Source organism: Symphalangus syndactylus, chromosome 1, assembly GCF_028878055.3.
Source record: "Symphalangus syndactylus isolate Jambi chromosome 1, NHGRI_mSymSyn1-v2.1_pri, whole genome shotgun sequence".
NCBI lineage: Eukaryota > Metazoa > Chordata > Mammalia > Primates > Hylobatidae > Symphalangus > Symphalangus syndactylus.
In genome coordinates this window covers 35,755,398-35,774,951 of record NC_072423.2, presented here as the reverse complement: position 1 = coordinate 35,774,951, position 19,554 = coordinate 35,755,398, and the positions used below count along the sequence as shown (strand labels likewise).

At 44.5% G+C, this 19,554-nt stretch overlaps 1 protein-coding gene across 7 annotated transcripts in view; it reads right to left on the bottom strand.

Moving 5' to 3' along the window:
• Positions 1 to 6,245: 6,245 nt before the first annotated feature.
• Positions 6,246 to 19,554, bottom strand: part of MRO (maestro) — a 30,241-nt gene continuing 16,932 nt past the window's right edge. For 6 of the 7 annotated variants that reach the window (XM_063643600.1, XM_055299022.2, XM_055298963.2 and 3 more), the window contains 5 exons: positions 18,094 to 18,240; positions 16,549 to 16,731; positions 12,833 to 12,988; positions 11,531 to 11,638; positions 6,246 to 10,864 (listed from right to left, as the gene is read on the bottom strand). In XM_063643600.1, coding sequence (XP_063499670.1) covers positions 10,811 to 10,864; positions 11,531 to 11,638; positions 12,833 to 12,988; positions 16,549 to 16,731; positions 18,094 to 18,240 — 648 coding nt within the window. In that variant the 3' untranslated portion in view covers positions 6,246 to 10,810. The remainder of the gene's footprint in view (positions 10,865 to 11,530; positions 11,639 to 12,832; positions 12,989 to 16,548; positions 16,732 to 18,093; positions 18,241 to 19,554) is intronic. The other variant, XM_055299012.2, reaches the window with a different exon arrangement.

The following is a 19,554-nucleotide window of genomic DNA, read 5'->3' as shown; positions in this document are numbered from 1 at the left end:
ATGCCCAGCTAATTTTTTTTTTTTTTGTATTTTTAGTAGAGATGGGATTTCACCATATTGGCCAGGCTGGTCTCAAACTCCTGACCTCAGGTGATCCACCTGCCTCGGTCTCCCAAAGTGCTGGGATTACAGGCGTGAGCCACCATACCCAGCCTTCCAGTGTGTTTTTCATATGCTTACAGTGCTTATTAATTTAGACTAGCTATCTTTAAATTACTCAGCAGTCACCTGTGGCTGGAGACTACCATATTGGACAGCATACACTAGAGGCCCAGGAAACAATGCAAATATCCTTTGGAAGGATCCTGCACAATCACTGCACTCACACACACACACACACATTTTAGAGACAGAGTCTTCTCTGTTTTCCAGGCTGGAATGCAGTGGTGCTATTATGGTTCACTGCAGCCTCGACCTCCTGGGCTCAAGTGACCCTCCTGCCTCAGCCTCCCAAGTAGTTGGGACCATAGGCATGTGCCACTGGGCCTGGCTAATTTATACATCTACATATATATATGTGTATATATATGTATATATAAATATATATATATATTTAGACATGGGGTCTCACTGTGTTGTCCAGGCTGGTCTTGAACTCCTCAAGAAATCCTCCCACCTCAGCCTCCCAAAGTGCTGGGATTACAGGTGTGAGCCACCACACCCAGCTTCACTGCTCACATGAAATGATCCGACAACTCTGTCTCCTTGGAGGTCAGGGTGAACAGGGCCCTCAGAAAATAGGATGTGGAATTATTGGTTATTGATTATAGCAGAGAAAAGCCAAGGCCAGACCAAAAAGAGCAGGTTCACGGAGGATTGCTGCCTCCCCCGACTCTGGGCAAGAGTGCCCCACACTGGGAGCTCTCCGCCTGCTCCATGGTATAAGGCAGCAGGCTAAGGGGCTGCAAGGGGTACATGCGGGGCTGAGGGCCCCTGGTGAAAGGGAGTTTCAGGAGGGGGAAGTGAGAAGGGGAGTCACAGGGTTCTACAGAGAAACAAGGAGTGCCACACGCATGTGCCACCCCCATGAAGCAGAGGCCTCCTCTGGCTGACGTCCCTGTCAGCCATAATCGCACCTAGAGCACCTGCCTCCCAAGGAACATTCCACAGCAGCTGAAGAGAGATGTTAGCTCATATCAGGCCAACCATGCAAGCGGAATTTTTCAGACAGCCTTCCAAATGGGGGTCCCAGGAAAAGATCAGCAGTTCTTAATATAGAACGCCTCCTCATGTAGATCAAAAGAATGCAAAGGTCCTGGTGAGTCTCCAAGGGACTGAGTTCTTAAGAATGTAATTATGGATTGGAAGAAGATAAGTCCCTAGAGTCCAAAAGTTAGTTGTTAAATTGTAAGTGCCGAGAGGGAGAGAAGAAAGAAAGGAATCCTGGCTAGATTGGACTATTTGTCATGGTGGGATGGAAGTGGTTTAACAGCTGCTTTGCTGGATTTTCTAGCACTCCTTGAAATACAGGTTCCTTGATAAATAGTGTGTATTTGGAAGAGTTTCTCTTTCTGCAAAAGCATTACTTAAGCCCTGTATTACACACACACACACACACACACACACACACAAATATGTACTCCCCAGATTTTTGGAATCAATGGCGCCTAACAGTGTTGAAAAAATCAGTCAAAGAAATATGCTTAAATTTGGTAATAAATGAGTCTCGTGGCAGGAGGGAGATGTACAGCAATCCTAATTGACTATGTTAATACAACTCATGCTGTTAAATTGTTCTAGAGAGGGCACAACAGCATGAGGTACTTGCAGTTCTTCCGGCAGCCTTCAAACCTGCTGTAACAGGCTATGGGCAGATAATACCCCAGCGGCAGAGCATGAAGACTAAGCTGAATAGTACATGTCCACCTAACAGAGCTTACCCCAAGTGAAAGGGCTTTATTAAAAAGAGCAAGGGATGTGCCTGATAGGCTCTGGGGGTGGCTATATTCACAGTGGGGAAAGAGGGGTTACGTTTTGAGATGAGAAATGATTTCCACCCCCTCACCACACATGCCCTACAGGAAATCCCATCCTAGCCAAACCCTTCATTGAGGGAAACCAGCTGAGATATCTTGCCCACTGCCTCTTTCTGCAAGACTCCACATGTCACACAGGCTGGATGTACTCCACCCAGTGGAGCCAGGGCAGGACCAGAATGGGGAAAGCAGAGGAGTGAACTAGAGACTAGGCAATGGCTTTGCCTGTCTGTTTGTTGCTTACTTTTAATGATTGTTTAAAGCCCATCCATGAAAAAATACTGACAGTATTTCTTCAGTTAAGAAATCATCATGAACTGCTCTCTTATCTAAAGAACTTTGAAAGTAGAAGCTCTAAAGCTCAACTTTCTGCCACAGGCTGCCTGCCATTGGCCACACCACAGGCTCCAGCTCCAGAAACACATAGAAGCAGAGAGGGCAAGATTTGAACACCCTTTAGAGATGGATAAACCAACCCCACCAGCTCAGACTCCTCCCCATCCTATAGCCCGTTGGGGGCAGTCACACAGCCAGTTGGAGACAGTCTTGCATCAATGCTGGGGAAACCGGAAGTTATAGGTTTTTATTTCTTAGGCAGACCTCATTTGTTCCCATCTAAGTCTCCATCTTATTTAATGAAAAGCCTTGGGAAATCCAAAATGGTAGGCCAGCCCTTACTTTTCTTGGGAAAGATAAGAGTGAGCAGGTTAATCGTTAAGTCCTGGTATAATCACAGATCCAGGTAGGGCAAAGGTCTTTTAAGATTAAACAGATTTTGTTGTTGTTGTTTTTTTTTGTTTGTTTGTTTTTGAGACGGAGTCTCGCTCTGTCACCCAGGCTGGAGTGCAGTGGCGCAGTCTCGGCTCACTGCAAGCTCTGCCTCCCGGGTTCACGCCATTCTCCTGCCTCAGCCTCTCCGAGTGGCTGGGACTACAGGCGCCCGCCACCACGCCCGGCTAATTTTTTGTATTTTTAGTAGAGACGGGGTTTCACCGTGGTCTCGATCTCCTGACCTCGTGATCCGCCCGCCTCGGCCTCCCAAAGTGCTGGGATTACAAGCGTGAGCCACCGCGCCCGGCCCAAGATTAAACAGATTTAACTATGCAAATTCTATTACCTTCATAATAAAACCCTCTCTTCGTTTATTGATAGTTAATGGGAGGACACCGGACATAAATACAAATAGTTTAACCACGTAAATAAGCAAACCGTGTTTACTATAGGAAATTGTGTTTGTTCCCTTAAGTCATAAATTTTTTTTTTTTTTTTTTTTTGAGACGGAGTCTCTCTCTGTAGGCTGGAGTGCAGTGGCGCAATCTCGGCTCACTGTAAGCTCCGCCTCCCGGGTTCGCGCCATTCTCCTGCCTCAGCCTCTCCGAGTAGCCGGGACTACAGGCGCCTGCCACCATGCCCGGCTAATTTTTTGTATTTTTAGTAGAGACGGGGAAGTCATAAAATTTTTATTTAGGAAATTGAATTTGTTCCTTTAAGTTGTAAAATGAGCTCACTAGCTTTGAATTAATTTAATCCATCACTCCGCATAGTGTGTAGATCTTACTCGTCAGAAAATCTCACATTCTTGGGCTTCCTCTTCTCAGGCTTGTTGGGAGCTAGTAAATCAGCTGTCACTCTAGTAGATTTAAATCCAAGCATATAAAATTTTCATTTTTCCCTAATGGAGTTTAATTAGTTTTTTACTTAAACTTTTTTTCCTTTTTTTGTTTTGAGACGGAGTCTCGCTCTGTCACCAGACTGGACTGCAGTGGTGCGATCTCAGCTCACTGCAAGCTCCACCTCCCGGGTTCACGCCATTCTCATGCCTTAGCCTCCCAAGTAGCTGGGACTACAGGCATGCGCCACCACGCCCAGCTAATTTTTGTATTTTTAGTAGAGACAGGATTTCACCATGTTGGCCAGGATGGTCTCCATCTCTTGACCTGGTGATCCACCTGCCTCGGCCTCCCAAAGTGCTGAGATTACAGGCGTAAGCCACCACACCCAGGCTACTTAAACTTGATCTTACTATTAGAGTAGCTTAAGGGAAAAGAGTCAGGTTTTCCACAATTTCTGAATGTTATTCTTTCTATCATACCAAAAAAGTTTGGATATAACTAAATTGTACAAAATAGGTAGGTGTTAAACTTGTAAACTGAATCCTATTTGACATGTAATTGGTACTTAGTATCTGGAAAAAACAGCCTTATGTAAAATAATGCATCTACCTAATTTTATTGCATTTATATTTTTAAGATATTTATGCATAGTGATTACTTGGTGCTTTTATTTTTTTATTTTTATTTATACTATTTATATTATTTTATTATTTATTATTATTTATTTATTTTATTATTTATTTTAAATTAAAATCTGTGGCACCAGGCCACAAGTAGGCTGGGCACAGTGGCTCATGCCTGTAATCCCAGTACTTTGGGAGGCCGAGGCGGGCGGATCACTTGAGGTCAGGAGTTCAAGACCAGCCTGGCCAACACCCCGTCTCTCCTAAAAATACAAAAATTAGCGGGCGTGGTGATATATGCCTGTAATTCCAGCCACTTGGGAGGCTGAGGAAGGAGAATTGCTTGGACCTGGGAGGCGGAGTTTGCAGTGAGCCAAGATAGCGCCACACTGAACTCCAGCCTGGGCAGCAGAGCGAGACTCTGTCTCAAATAAATAAATACATTGAGATCTGTGTTAACATTGTATTTCATTCTCTCCATCCTCCACCTTGTTTAAATAGGCTCCAATCATGAGTGGCTACCATGTAAGCAGGAACACTCCATTTGGGAGTAATGTTCCACAGTTTACATGGACTGTCTCATCTGATCGTCAGAGTATCTTGTGCTGTGGGTTTTACCACACTTGATAAATGAAGACCCCAAGGCTCTGAGAGGTTATGTGACTTGCTGAAGATAACCAGCCAGTAAATGATAGAGTCAGAGTGTAAAGCTGGGTCTTCTGATGCCAAATGTAGTGTCCTTTCAGCCCGCATGATGTCACATTTGAGAATTGAGCTTCTCTCCTCTTCCAGCGGCTGGTTATATCTGCTGATGCAGTCAGGCAGGCGGATTGAAAAGCTTTGGATTTCTGATCGCGTTTTTGCTGTGGCAGAGGCATGTGCCTCTAGCAGTGTCGCTTAGGAAATGACATTTTTAACTCTCTGATCTGCATTTCTGAAAAACATTTTCTTCTTGCAGGGAGATATTTGCGCCATTACCTGGTTAACATTTGCAAACTGCTGTAGGAAATTCATCTGCTTGAAAGGAACATGATTAATAGCATCACCCTCAGAAAAAGAAGGTAGGGTATTAATTATTAACAAGAGCTTGCTTAAAAGATACAATACAGAATTCTTAACAGAGCTGTTGGGAATATTAGGATGGAATGAACAGGGCCTATTGAAACCATCTCTAGAGCATAAAAATGCACTGCTCCCGTTCTGAGCAATCACAGCATCCCAAAGGGCCGAGTGGGAAAGAACCACTTGCTATTCTCATTGTTATGATTCTTATCTGTATTAAAATTCCAAAACCTATCAGGTGACAGATTCCTACTTGGTCAAAATGCCAGCATTTGCAACTCGATGAATTCAACCAGTCTTTACTGAACACCCATGTCAGGCAAGGCTCAAAGCCACATTCTTGGAGAACTAATAAAGGATATGGAGGCTACCTGCAGGACTAGTGGATCAGGTTAATGCTCAAATTACCAATGGACCTGTCTGAAGACCTGGGCAGCTTCAATAAGAGAAGAAATAATGTCCGGAGAGTTTTTTGGGAATGAGGAACAAAAATAACATTTCCTGAGCACCTTCTATGTACCAAGCACTCTGCCAAGTGCTCGGTGTGACTTAATTGAATCTTTGCAGCCCAGCAATTCTATACGTTGGGTTATTGTCTCCATTTCACAGATCAGCACACTGAGGCTTGGTGCGCTGACTTGCCCACACCTGGCTAAATGGCAGAGCCCAGCAGCTCTGCTCTACCTCTGAAGAAGAGGGCATTTGGAATCAGTCCAGGGAATGGCTGATAGAACCAAGGAACTGGAAAGTATTCCAGACAGTAGGAATTGAAGCATCACAGGAAATTCTAGGTTGGTGTTTATTATAAGGAATCTTAGAAGTCTGGCTTGGGAGTCTGTGCTTAACTTGGTAAATAATAGGTGCCTTTGCATATCAAATCATCCCTCCTCAGTAAATTAGGATGTGTTGGGTTTATTTAGAAGCCAGGGTTTTTCTGAAACCATTTAACATGTAAATAAAGGAACAAAAGATTTACTCTACTGTGGTCAGATGAATTTAATGTAAGTTCAGTAACATAAATAAAATGATAATCAATCATAAGTCATTTTATTTGTCAAGTTATATTATCAACAGGTTATTGTCATCAACAGATTAAAACAAAATGTCTCAAAAGGACAAAGGCAAACACATACTATTGAGAGTAAACAATGACTGTCCCAGGCTTTCCAAAGCATATATATCACTTACATTCATGGACTTCTTTTCATTTTAAAAGGGCACTTTTGCATGTGTTTTATAACTATGAAAGTAATACATGCTCATTGCAGCAAACTTAGAAAACGCAGAAACACACAAATATGTCTTCCGTACAACACTAACCGCTAGCTATACTACACAGCTGTTGTTTCTCACTTTCAAAACACTCTAGTGCTTTTTTATAACGTGTGAAGTGTTCCCCCAATTAAGTGGTCTATTGACTGGAAGTTCACAGGCTTCTGCTCTCATTGATTAGCAGAATTGGTCACACCTGTTAGATTCTCAGCCTCCTCCTTTGTCATTTTCTCTCCTCTCTCTCCACCACTTCCCTCTCCCCTTTAAGAAAGACCTATCTCAGCTGGGCGCAGTGGCTCACACCTGTAATCCCAGCATTTTGGAAGACCAAGGTGGGCAGATCACTTGAGGTCAGGAGTTCGAGACCAGCCTGGCCAACATGGTGAAACCCTGTCTCTACAAAAAATACAAAAATTAGCCGGGTGTGGTGGCAGGCACCTGCAATCTCAGCTACTCAGGAGGCTGAGACAGGAGAATCGCTTAAACCCGGGAGGTGGAGGTTGCAGTGAGCCAAGATCGTGCCATTGCACTCCAGCCTGGGTGACAGAGCGAGGCTCCATCTCAAAAATAAAAGAAGACCCATCTCATGAGCACCAGGGACACAGGGGACCAAGCCTAGCTCTACCCTGAGCACTTAGCATGAGGGGCAGGGCACTTGAACATTCCTTCTTTACCTTGAGCACTTAGCATTGAGGGCAGGGCACTTGAACTTCCTTTTTTCTTTCTTTCATTCAACTGCTCAATAAGTTCAAAATTAATGTTCAAAATTAAGAAATGTCAAAACATTACCTTTGGGTTGGCATTCAAATAAACACGGGGAAGGGGAAACTTGAAATGCACAAGCATAAAAGTAACCTGTACATTGGTTATAAGGAATGAAATCGATGACCCTCATTTGTCAAAATGGGCTCCTCCCAGGAAGGAGTGACAGCTTCAGATTACTTTCTGACATTTTTCCCCCAATCAACATTCATTTACAGAGTACTTTTGCAGTCACTGGGAAGATACAATGATGTACAAGATAGAGCCCTGCCTTCTGTAGTTTCAATCTAACGGGGGGGGGGTGGGGGGGAGGGGAACATAAAGACATACAGAAAAAAAAAACTTTTCAGATAAGATATAAGTAGTATAATATTGCTAGAATATTCTGGGAATTCAGAGACTCAAGCTCTCCCCTGATTGGGGGGATCAGGACTTTGACCTAGGTGTTGGAGTACAGATAAGATATACACGTGAAATGTGTGTGTGCGTGCATGTTAGTCCAGGTGAAATAGCAGATTGAACAAAGGTGAGGGGGTGTAGGAGAACAAGACATATTGAGAGAAGAGAAAGGACCCAAACTTGGCTAAAGCAAAGAGAGTAACAGAAGAAAAGGAAGGTTGAAAGCCTGAAATGGCAGACTGGACGTTAGACTTTATTCCCTCTACAATTTGGAATCATTAATCATTCAGCAAATGTTCCTTAATCACATGGCCAGGCCCTGTGACAGGTATGGTGAGAAACAGAAACAAACAAACAAACAAAAAAACATGGTCCCTTGCTCTTGCCACCGAATTTCATGATAACATAAATTTCTGGAAATAGAATTTAAACTCGAAGAGGACTTATGAAGAGCAAAACAAAATTAGCCAAGACAACAGTTAATAATAAGGAATCTTCTTTGGTTACTTATTGCTGTGTGACAAATTATCCCAAAAGTTAATGACTTAAAACAACAGTCATTTGATTCTTTGTTCATGCTTCTGCAATTGAGATGGGCTTGATGGAGACGCTCGTCTCTTTTCCATATGGTGGCAGCTGGAGTAGCTTCAACAGCTAGGGTCTGTCTGGAAGGGACAACTTGTGTCATGTGTCTGGGCCTCAGACTCTGCTGTGGTTTGGGTGTTTCCGTTCTCCTTCACATGGTGATCTCAGGCACTCTCCTTTGTTCCTGGTAGTTCAACTTCTTATGTAGCAGCTGGCTTCCCCCGCAGTTCAAACGAGGAAACTGCCAGGGTTTCTAGGCCCGGCAGAGTGCCATTTATCACAATCTCCTGATTAAAGCAAGTCACAAAGGCAGCCCAGATTCGAACAGAAGGGACTAAATAAGGACATGAGTATCAGGAGGCATGACTCATTGGGGGCCACCAAAATAAAAGGCTACCATTGAATCTTAAAAGTCAAATAACCCAACTGCGTGTTCCACAATTTTAACTGACAGAGGGACATTAACTGCATAGGTTTTTCTTTTTTTTTTTTTTTTTTGAGATGGAGTCTGGCTCTGTCACCCAGGCTGGAGTGCAGTGGCGTGATCTCTGCTCACTGCAAGCTCCGCCTCCCGGGTTCACGCCATTCTCCTGCCTCAGCCTCTCCAAGTAGCTGGGACTACAGGTGCCCACCACCACGCCCGGCTAATTTTTTTGTATTTTTAGTAGAGACGGGGTTTTACCGTGGTCTCGATCTCCTGACCTCGTGATCCGCCCGCCTCGGCCTCCCAAATCACTGGTATTACAAGCGTGAGCCACCGCGCCCGGCCTCTGCATAGGTTTTTCTACTCTAGAGCACATAACCCCACCCATCTCACCCCATCCCCACCTTTTTGAATGCCAACCACATGCAGCCATTTCTCAGACCACTCACTGATCACTTAATGGAACTGCATCAAGTTTAAACCAACCTTGCAACAAAATTTCAAAGAGGCCAACATCTGGGGAGTGGGTGCTGGGGAGGGGCAGGGGGCTTACAGCTCAGAACCACCCATTTGCTCTTGAGCCTGTGTCCCTCCTAAAATCTCTTGCTGTCATGTTCTTCAGATTCAAAACAGAAAGGAAGAAAATCCATTCCTGCCTGGCACTTGCCACTCCGTCTGCCATCTCCCACGTCCTTGTCTCACCTAGGGCTCTCCTTATCCCCACATCTGTGTCACACCACCCTGTCCCTGGGAGCTACAGCAGAAAATTGAGTTCCTGGTTCTCAGAATGCCATTTAAGATCTGGCTGTAGCTTTTATAATCTCTCGTGTTTTAAATTGTCTTGAACAAAACGCTCTGGGTGTGGCCTGGATACTGAGTTCATGGGTTTCTATAGAAGCTTGGGATGCAATCTGGTTAGAAGGTGGGTGAGAGGGACTAAGAGATTTTTCTTGTGATTTTTATGAGTGATGTGACTCCTCAGATAACTAGGATTGATCACCAAAATAATTGGCAATAATAGCCAAAAAGTAATTAATAAAAACATACACTCAGCTCACATAAATTAATAAAAATGTATACTTAGTACATATAAAATCAAAGGTTAACTGGGCTTAGTAGAGGAGCAGAAGCAGAGACGTTTGCATTTGTTTTGTTTTTAACATTTCTAACCATCCATCAGTTATTCCACGGAGAGGCAGGATGGCATGATTATTGAGTATGGGCTCAAGAAGTCAAACCATACATGTTTGAATTCCAGCTCCACTGTTTACTGAGTTATCTGGGGCAAGTTACCTAATTTCCCTATGTGTTAGCTTTCTCATCTATAAAATGAGAACAATAGTAGTACTTACTATCTCATAAGGTTGTTGCAAGTATTAAATAGAACTTACAAAAAGCACTTTGACCGTGCCCACTAAATTGTAAGCACTCGGTAAGTGTTACCTACTATTGTTATCCCATAAGTTATCATGAGCCTGAGGATTTTCAACACATGCTTTATAGATTTTTTCTGTCTATTAATTCTTGTTTAGAATGATCTTGAAAGCAATGACTGTTTAAAATTATGAGAAGCCAAAGATACCCCTGCAAGCCACCTTCTTGGTATCTTGGCCAACTTTAAATAAATCTTGGCAAGAAAAGGTATCAATAGCAAAGTATCAATAGCAAATACACTAAAAACAAACAAACAAACAACAACAACAAAAAAACCCTTAAGGTAACAAGTATTCTCCTAAGCCTCAGAAATTGAGTAGTAAAAAGAAAAGCTAGGTGACAGAGATGAACTTAAGAAAGAAAAAGCTGAGAAATAAGCACTGAATCTATATACACTTGGAATGTTTTAAAGAAAGTGTGTACCTGCTCATCAGATTTGTATAGGGAGGAAATGAAATAAGTGAAAGCAGTCTAGAGTTTTACTTTAGATATAATCATACAATTCCATGTATTATTTTTGCGTTTGATTGCTCTCCCAGCACCTTCTTTTCCATTACAATCCCAAGAGGCAAGCAGAAGAGGCATCCAGTGAGATAAAACAGGGGAACATGATGGCTCAGCAATGCACTCATATAGAACCATTTCCCTGCTGCTCTGTGCTTACAGAATTTTATTTGCGTAGAAGAACTGCAGGATCTCTGGATGATAGTGGCTCTGAAAGAAATTAGCAAATGTACGCGTGAGGGCAGGATTCAGCAAACTTCCTTGACAATATAACTAGTAGGCAGTGGTCAGTGCAGGGCATGTGGATAAGCAGGAGAGGTGGAGGCATCATCTGTATCCAGCTAGTGACCTAAACTGGAACTGCCAATATATTTTGTGCTTGATCCTCTAGGCATTTTGCCATTTACATTGTATGATGGGTCAATTACAATCAAAACACAGTTGGCTTGGCCGGGCATGCTGGCTCATGCCTGTAATCCCAGCACTTTGGGAGGCTGAGGCAGGCAGATCACTTGAGATCAGGAATTTGAGACCAGCCTGGGCAACATGGTGAAACCCCATCTTTACTAAAAATACAAAAATTAGCCGGGTGTGGTGGTGCACGCCTGTAATCTCAGCTACTCAGGAAGCTGAGGCACGAGAATCGCTTGAACGTGGGAGATGAAGGCTGCAGTGAGCCGAGATGGTGCCACTGCGCTTGCTCTAGGTGACAGAGCAAGGCTCTGTCCAGAAAAAAAGAAAAAATAAAAAAATAAACATAGTTGGCTTGAGTCGTTTTATGGGGGGTAACTCTTTCTTGTGCTTGGCCACCTTCCATGTTAACCACCAGGAGGGCAGGGATCAGAAGAGAATTCTCTCCTACCCTGGCTCACTCACCAGCTGCCGGTAGAGCTTAGTGTTCCTTTGATCTTCTTCACTCGGGAAGCTGTATTCCTTCTTTAGTTTCAGATATGGAGAACAGGCTCGAAATGTTGTTTTGCAAGCCTGATAAAAATGATATTACTATTTTATTTATTAGAGAGTTCCATAATCCCAACCAAGGAAAAGTATCCTAGAGGATTGCATCCAATCTGTGGTCAGGGGTCCACTGAAAGTGTGAAAGTAACTTCCAGGTAGTTTCAAAATTTGAATCTTAAAGGATGTATGCTTATAAAATGGCCATGTCTATAATTTGGGGACTGGTGGGAAGGGTGTAGCTTTATAGTTTAGCACAGCCTTTGTTACTATCCCATCAAAAGTAGTACTGGATTCCTAAATTTAATCTCTCTCTCAGTAACTTAAGGCAAGTGGTTTGGTAGAAAGCTTTGCTCCCAATTGTTTTGAAATGTTCACCACATCCCACTCCAAAGCAGGCCTGAAGTTGATCCAACCTTGTTGGGATACAATTTTCTCCAAGAATAAAACAAAACTACCAGAAGAAATTAATAAGTCATGGGTGGAGCCCAGAGAGGTGGCTCAGGCCTGTAATCCCAACACTTTGGGAGGCTGAGGCAGGTGGATCACCTGAGGTCAGGAGTTCGAGACCAGCCTGGCCAACATGGTAAAATCCCATCTCTACTAAAAATATAAAAAATTAGCAGGGCGTGGTGGTGGACACCTGTAATCCCAGCTACTCAGGAGATTGAGGCAGGAAAATCGCTTGAACCCCAGAGGCGGAAGTTGTAGTGAGCCAAGATCACACCATTGCACTCCAGCCTGGGCAACAAGAGCAAAACTCTGTCTCAAAAAAAAAAAAAAAAGAAAGAAAGAAGGAAGAAAGGAAAGAAGGAAGGAAGGAAAGAAAAGAGAAAAGAACAGAAAAGAAAAGAAGCCATGGGTGGGAAATCTATACCAGGCACAATGACAAAAGCTAATTGGGCATGAATAAATATCCTCATTATGTGGGCTACTGCACCATTGATTAAATCTGTGCCTCTCTGCCCCCAGCCCCATTACCCTGAGCTTATCTAGCATTGACAGGTGCTGGGCTTGGGCAGGTGGGGCAGATGGAAACTAACACTCTTGCTCAAAGAGAAATTACCCACCAAAGAGGCACTTTGTCAAGGATGCACACAGAAACGCTGCTAAGTATCTACAGCAGTGCTGGCAGGAACCCCAGTGTCTGGCGTCTCAACTCGCAACTCCCTTTATGAATAGCATAGAGATGTCACTCTGTTGATTGCAGAGTCAAGGTCTTACCTTGGCAACCTGTGGATTTCTGTCCTGTAAATGGATCAGGAGGGAATCTCGTGTCTGCTTAACCTGACTGGTGAAAAATTTTTTCCATTTCCTCCCGGCAAAGGCAGCCAATTGCCCAAACAAAACAAAGGCCGAGTATCTCAGACTGTCGTTCTCCTGTGGTCCCCGTCAATGAAACAATAAGAAAGCCAGATCATTACCAAAAGGCAACTGCATCCGAACACATCACAGCCATCGGTCAGAACACATCACAGCTGTCAATCAGAACACATCACAGCCATTGATCTTGGCTGTACATTACTCGGTGGGCAGTGAGATCTGGTCTAAAGCATTTATCTCGGTGGGTGGGGGTGGCTTGAAGAGGGCCCAAAGGCTTCAGTGAACCTCTTCTCCAGCAGACGAGAGGACTAGCCTGGGAAATCACTAGTGCTACTCCCACCTTCCCAGATTTTTTGTTCATTATTTCATGTTTTGGAGATAGAATACATTTATAAAGTTCCCAAAATTCAAAATAACCAAAAAGCTTTACAGAAAAAGTACGTCTACTTCCTACTCCTCTCCGTCGGCCACCAAATTTTCCTCCCCACAAGCTAATAAAGTTATGTTTTGTGTGTATCTCTCCAGAAAATAAAGAAGAAAGATGTATATTGTATAAATTGTATAATCCTTTCCCTCTTTTTTACATAAATGGAAGCACATGCCACTGTTGTTATGCACCTTGAGTTTTCATCAGTCTGAGAGCTCTTTCTACATCAATACATAAAGGAGTTTTCATTTTTCTGTTTCTTTTCTTTTTTCTCTTTTTCTTTTCTGCACCAAAATTCATTCAACCAGTTCCCTGTTTATCACTCCAGCATTTTTGCCAAGTCTCTTCTCTCTGCTTTTGGTCTGAGTTTCTCCTATCTGCAGTGGATATAATAATCATGTTTCTTCACCCAACACCCTCCCACCTCTCCCTGCTTCCAGTCTGATTGGCTGGTTTGTCCCTGAGTGCATTTCAGTGGACTCTGCCCTCTCTTTCTTTCCAAGGTGAGCTGTTTGGTCCAAGTATTACCTTTCCAGGTGAGGAGACCAAGGCCCAAGGCACTTAAGGAACTTGCCCAAAATCACACTGTCAGGTAACAGAGCCAGTGTAGTAACCTAAACACCTGACTCCTGGTGCACGGGTTTTTATATCAGTGTTTTGTAGTCGAAGTCCTCCTGCAGGTAAACCAGAGGGAGGAGGGCTGGGGTGGGCCTTCACAGGGCGGAAGCAGCACCAAGAACTGGGGGTCACAGAGACCCAGCAAGACTGAGGACCACTAATCATATTGTGAAGTATCTTTTAAAAATTTAGCACATGATGCATACAGAAATTGTCTTAGGGTTGCTTTTTTTTTTTTTTTTTTTAGAGACAGCATCTTGCTATTGCTACATTGCCCAGGCTGACCTCCAACTCCTGGGCTCAAGTGGCACACACCACCATGCCTGGCTTAGGGTTGTATTATCTTCACGGCTCTATCAGTGAGAGTGTGTGTGTGCGTGTGTGTGTGTGTGTTTAACTAATTTTAATGGAGAATGTACCCCGTTCAAAGCCATACCCTAATGCTTTAAGATGTACAGACATGTAAGACAGATGCTCACCCCCCTAGGAGTCTGACAACCATCTAACTGGGAACACACACACGGGTGAGCAGCACGGCCTCAGATAGTGAAGAGTGCTATCTGTAATCGAGATGTGAACTGTCAGCAAACAGCTCTGCATAAGAATTTCTGTGTTTCTACATGGCCAGGAATTTCTGCTCAAAAATTCCAGGCAACCAGGGTTTAAAAAAATGGTTGAAGGCCAGGCACATGTCTCATGCCTGAAATCCCAGCCCTTTGGGAGGCCGAGACAGGAGAATCACTTGAGCCCAGTTAGAGACCAGCCTGGGCAACATAGTGAGACCCCATCTCTACAAAAACTACAAGAATTAGCCAGGCATAGTGGCATGCACTTGTGGTCCCAGCCACTCAGGAGGCTGAGGTGGGAGGATTGCTTGAGCCTGGGAGGTTGAGGCTGCAGTGAGCTCTGTTCCTGCCACTGCACTCCAGCCTGGGCAATAGAGAGAGACCCTGTCTCAAAAAAAAATAAGTGGTTGAATGACAAACAAGTCCTGGAAGTTCAGATGGCACCTCCGAGAGATTCAGAGCCATCTCCCCGGAGACATCTGCTTACACTCCAGGGTGGTAAGTAGGGACCTTCCCCCGCTCCCTCCCCACAGAGCACTGGCTTACATTCAAGAGCAAAAATCCCTCTGTGTCTCTGGAGCAGGTGGGACACATGTGCCCAGCTCCTATATGAGCTCCAAGTTACATAAGTTCAAGGCCTCTTCTCCCCTTCTGTGCTGCTGACACATCTGGCTCTCACCATGTGGCTCCAGAGAGAATTAAGGCATGGGGAGATGCAAATCTCTCTGGGAGTAAATAAAAGGTCTGTTTGCTGTTTTGTAGGTCTTGACTCTTCTCAGTTTCGGGCTGAACAATGTACTGGTGCACTTTTTGCTTAGCCCAATTTGTCATTTGGTAGTTGAGTGTAGCCCTATAGTCAGAGGAACTGCTGGCATGTCCACTTCCTGGCTCTGTGAACTTGGGCAAGTCCTAACCTTTCTGTGCCTTGGTTTCCTTGTCTACAAAGTGAGGATAATTTCAGTGCCCATCTCACAGGGTTATTGTGAAGATTGTATGAGATGATTCATGTAAACTGCCTAGCACTGTGCCTGGCACACAGTGAGGGCTCATTAGATGCTAATCATTGCTATTGCCCCATTTATAAGACAGCATTGACTACATGTTGGTCAATCAGTGTACATCATTATCAGTGTACATTATCATCAGTGTACATATACCCACTTCTCTGTTAAGACGAAGACTCGCCAGGCACAGTGGCTCACGCCTGTAATCCCAACACTTTGGGAAGCCAAGGCAGGTGGGTCATTTGAGCCCAGGAGTTTGAGACTAGCCTGGGCAATATAGTGAAAACCCATCTTTACCAAAAATACAAAAAATAGCCAGCCGTGGTGGCATGTGCCTATAGTCCCAGCTACTTGGGAGGCTGAGGTGGGAAGATCAATTGAGTCCAGAAGGTGGAGGTTGCAATGAGCCGAGATCACGCCATTGCACTCCAGCCTGGGTGACGGGGTGAGACTCTGTCTCAAACAAACAAAAAAAAACCCTTGAGGGGTAGAGATAAAATTCTATACATCTTTATATGTCCTCCCAACCCCTAGCACAGTACTAGTCTCCCAACAAGATGTGTTAATAAATAAGTGAATAATAGAGACCTTGTTCCCACAGCAACAAACCACCCACAGCTCACATTTCTTTCTTTCTTGTTTTTTTTTTTTTTTTAATTTGAGATGGAGTCTTGCTCTATTGCCAGGCTGGAGTGCAGTGGCACGATCTCGGCTCACTGCAACCTCCACCTCCCAAGTTCAAGTGATTCTCTTGCCTCAGCCTCCAGAGTAGCTGGGACTACAGGCGTGCACCACCATGCCCAGCTAGTTTTTTGTATTTTAGTAAAGACAGGGTTTCACCATGTTGGCCAGGATGGTCTCGATCTCCTGACCTCGTGATCCACCAACCTCGGCCTCCCAAAGTGCTGGGATTACAGGCGTGAGCCACAGCACCCAGCCCCACAGTCACATTTCTAATCCCATTTTGATTTCAATAACCCAGAATTTTTCTAATATACTTACATCATCTAATAAAGTCCTGGTCTGAAGGGTGATGTCTATGAAGAAGGAACCCAAACCTTTCCCCTGGATCTTGCCCAGAATGACGATCAGAGTCTTCATACTCTCATGGATGACTTCCAAATTCACAGGGTCATACAGTCCATACACCAGCAGGTCGAGGACAATTTTCTTATACTTTCTCAACTGTCACCAAGGTTTGAAAAGCATTAATAGCACAGGAATTGCTCCCCATAGGTTGAAAAGCAACCCCACATCTAAGCTACTAATAACCTAGGACTTGAACTAACAGACCAGGGTGTTTTTCAAGATCTGCACAACTCTCATTAAAATATAAATGCTTCCATATACCCAACCCAAGAGCCCAACTCAGCCTAGGAAGGAAAACAGAAAGAGCAATCTGGAGTGTGGCATGTGGGTGGGTGAGGCTGGGTGGGGCTCTTCAAATAGGGCGGCAGACCTGGGTGATCTCAGGGCCTGGGGAGAACTAGGTACCTTTATACTGGGGAGGAGACAAAATGAGCACTGAAGTTGGCAGATGGTAAAGGAGGAGGTGGGAAAAATATCTTTTATGAAACAAACATAAATTACTAGAAAAAAATCACTTAAATTCACCAGGAAGGGTAACAGCTGTGAGTTTATCCTTCCTGCAGCTCTGTCTCCCACAGCTGATATTGCTGAAGTGTCATGAGCCTAAGATGACCCTGAATGAGTGACACCCTGAATGAGTCTCCTCCCCTTGAGTGCAGAAGGAACCTGTGACTCGCTTCCAGCCTACGGACATGACTTTACATTGCATAAGACTCTTTTTTTTTTTTTTTTTTGAAATGGAGTCTCGCTCTGTCGCTCAGGCTGGAGTGCCTGGTGTGACCTCTGCTCATGCCTCAGCCTCCCGAGTAGCTGAGATTGCAGGCGCATGCTACCATGCCTGGCTAATTTTTTGTATTTTTACAAAAATATAAAAGACACGGGGTTTCACCATGTTGGCCAGGCTAGTCTTGAACTCCTGACCTCAAGTGGTCCGCCTGCCTTGGCCTCCCAAAGTGCTGGGACTGCAGGCATGAGCCACTACGGCCCAGCCCATAAGACTCTATCTTAGCAGACAGGAGGAGGCAATACCCTCCTGCTGGCCTGGAGGAAGTGAGCTGCCTGCTGTGAGAGAGTGGCCTCTAGGTATTGAAAGTGGCCCCCAGCATACAGCAGGCAAAAAAACAGAAACCTCTGTCCCACAACGGGAAGTAACTGAATTCTGCCAACAACCATGTAAGTGAACCCTGAGCTTCAGGAAGGAATGCAGTCTGGCAGACACTTGATTGCAGCCTCATGAGATCCTGAGCAGACGACCCAGCTGAGCTGCACCTGGACTCCTGACCCATGAAAACCCGAGATAATCAACACGTGTTGCTGTAAGCCGCTAAGTGTGCGATGGTTTGTTCCGGGGTCATAGATAACTAATATAACAGAGACCATACTCCAGCCCTGGAGTCTCCACACCAAGAGGGTTGGAGAGGCTTGGGGGGCTGGCTGAGCCCCACTCTCCTTCCCTACCTTGTCAGGGGCTTCACAGGCCATGGTTCCCAGGCTTCTCATTGCCATGTGACGCTTTTTAGCATTGGGGTCCCGAGCTCTTTCTGCCAAGATGAAAAACACATTCTTCAGAGGCTCCCGCTTCTGGAACCTCAGTTTCCAAGAGACCTGGGTGATGGGTCAAAAATGTATTAATTTGGGAGTGTTCAGAGTCATACCCAATCCCAACCTCAATCCCTCCCTCTAAAGAGGGAGGGCAATCCCGCGATTGCCTGCTCAATTTTACCCCTTCTTTCTCCTACTAAAGATGCCTGGGTTTTGTTGGAGAAGTACTCATTTGGTCTACATAATGAAGAAATTGATGGAGAAAGAGGGCAATAAAGATAATGCAGGCTGGTGTTGAGGTAGGTTTAGGAGATTATGGGGAGGGGCTCTAGAGCAGCTATGGGTGTGATAGAAGTTGAAAAAAGAGGACTTGATCAGTGTTGATGTGACCTGGGAATAGGGATCCGTTTCACACGGAAAGGTGTGCCGTAACTCCTCAAAGAGCTCCCTTTACCCCTTCTTCTCCAGTTCTTTCCCATTTTTCTGCTCTCCTTCATAGCCAAATGCCTTGAAAGACATCTATACTTGTTTTCTCCCGTTTGTCTCCTCCCATTGCCTCTTGAACCCTCTGCAATCAGCCTAATGTCCCCTCGCCCCTACCCTGCCATATGACTAATTCCAAGGGTCAGTTCTCAGTAGTCACCTTACTCAACCTCTCAATAGCACTTGACACAATTAGAAAAGCATATCTGCAAACATCTAGTACACATCTACAAACATTTCAGGACTGATCTAGTACACATCTACAAACATTTCAGGACTGATCTAGTACACATCTACAAACATTTCAGGACTGATCTAGTACACATCTACAAACATTTCAGGACTGATCTAGTACACATCTACAAACATTTCAGGGCATTTAAAGGATATCCCAACTCCAGAATGCATACATCTGAGCATGCAATTAAGAGCAGGAAGAGAAATACATGAATAATGCAAATTGGGGAACACTGTGTGTCTGATGCAGAAACCTGTACTTCAAGAACTAAACTCTATCACGCCTGTAATCCCAGCACTTTGGGAGGCTGAGGCACGTGGATTGCCTGAGGTCAGGAGTTCGAGACTAGCCTGGCCAACATGGCGAAACCCTGAAACCCCGTCTCTATAAAAATACAAAAAATTAGCTGGGCGTGGTGGCGGATACCTGTAATCCCAGCTACTTGGGAGGCTGAGGCAGGGAGAATTGCTTGAACCTGGGAGGCAGAAGTTGCAGTGAGCTGAGATCACGCCATTGCACTCCAGCCTGGGCAACAGAGCGAGACTCCGTCTCCGAAACAAACAAACAAACAAACACAAACACTAAACTCTAAGTAATTGCAGGGCCAGGGATGGGGCAAGAGATAGGCTAGTCTCTGAGCCTTTGCAGCAAGCCTA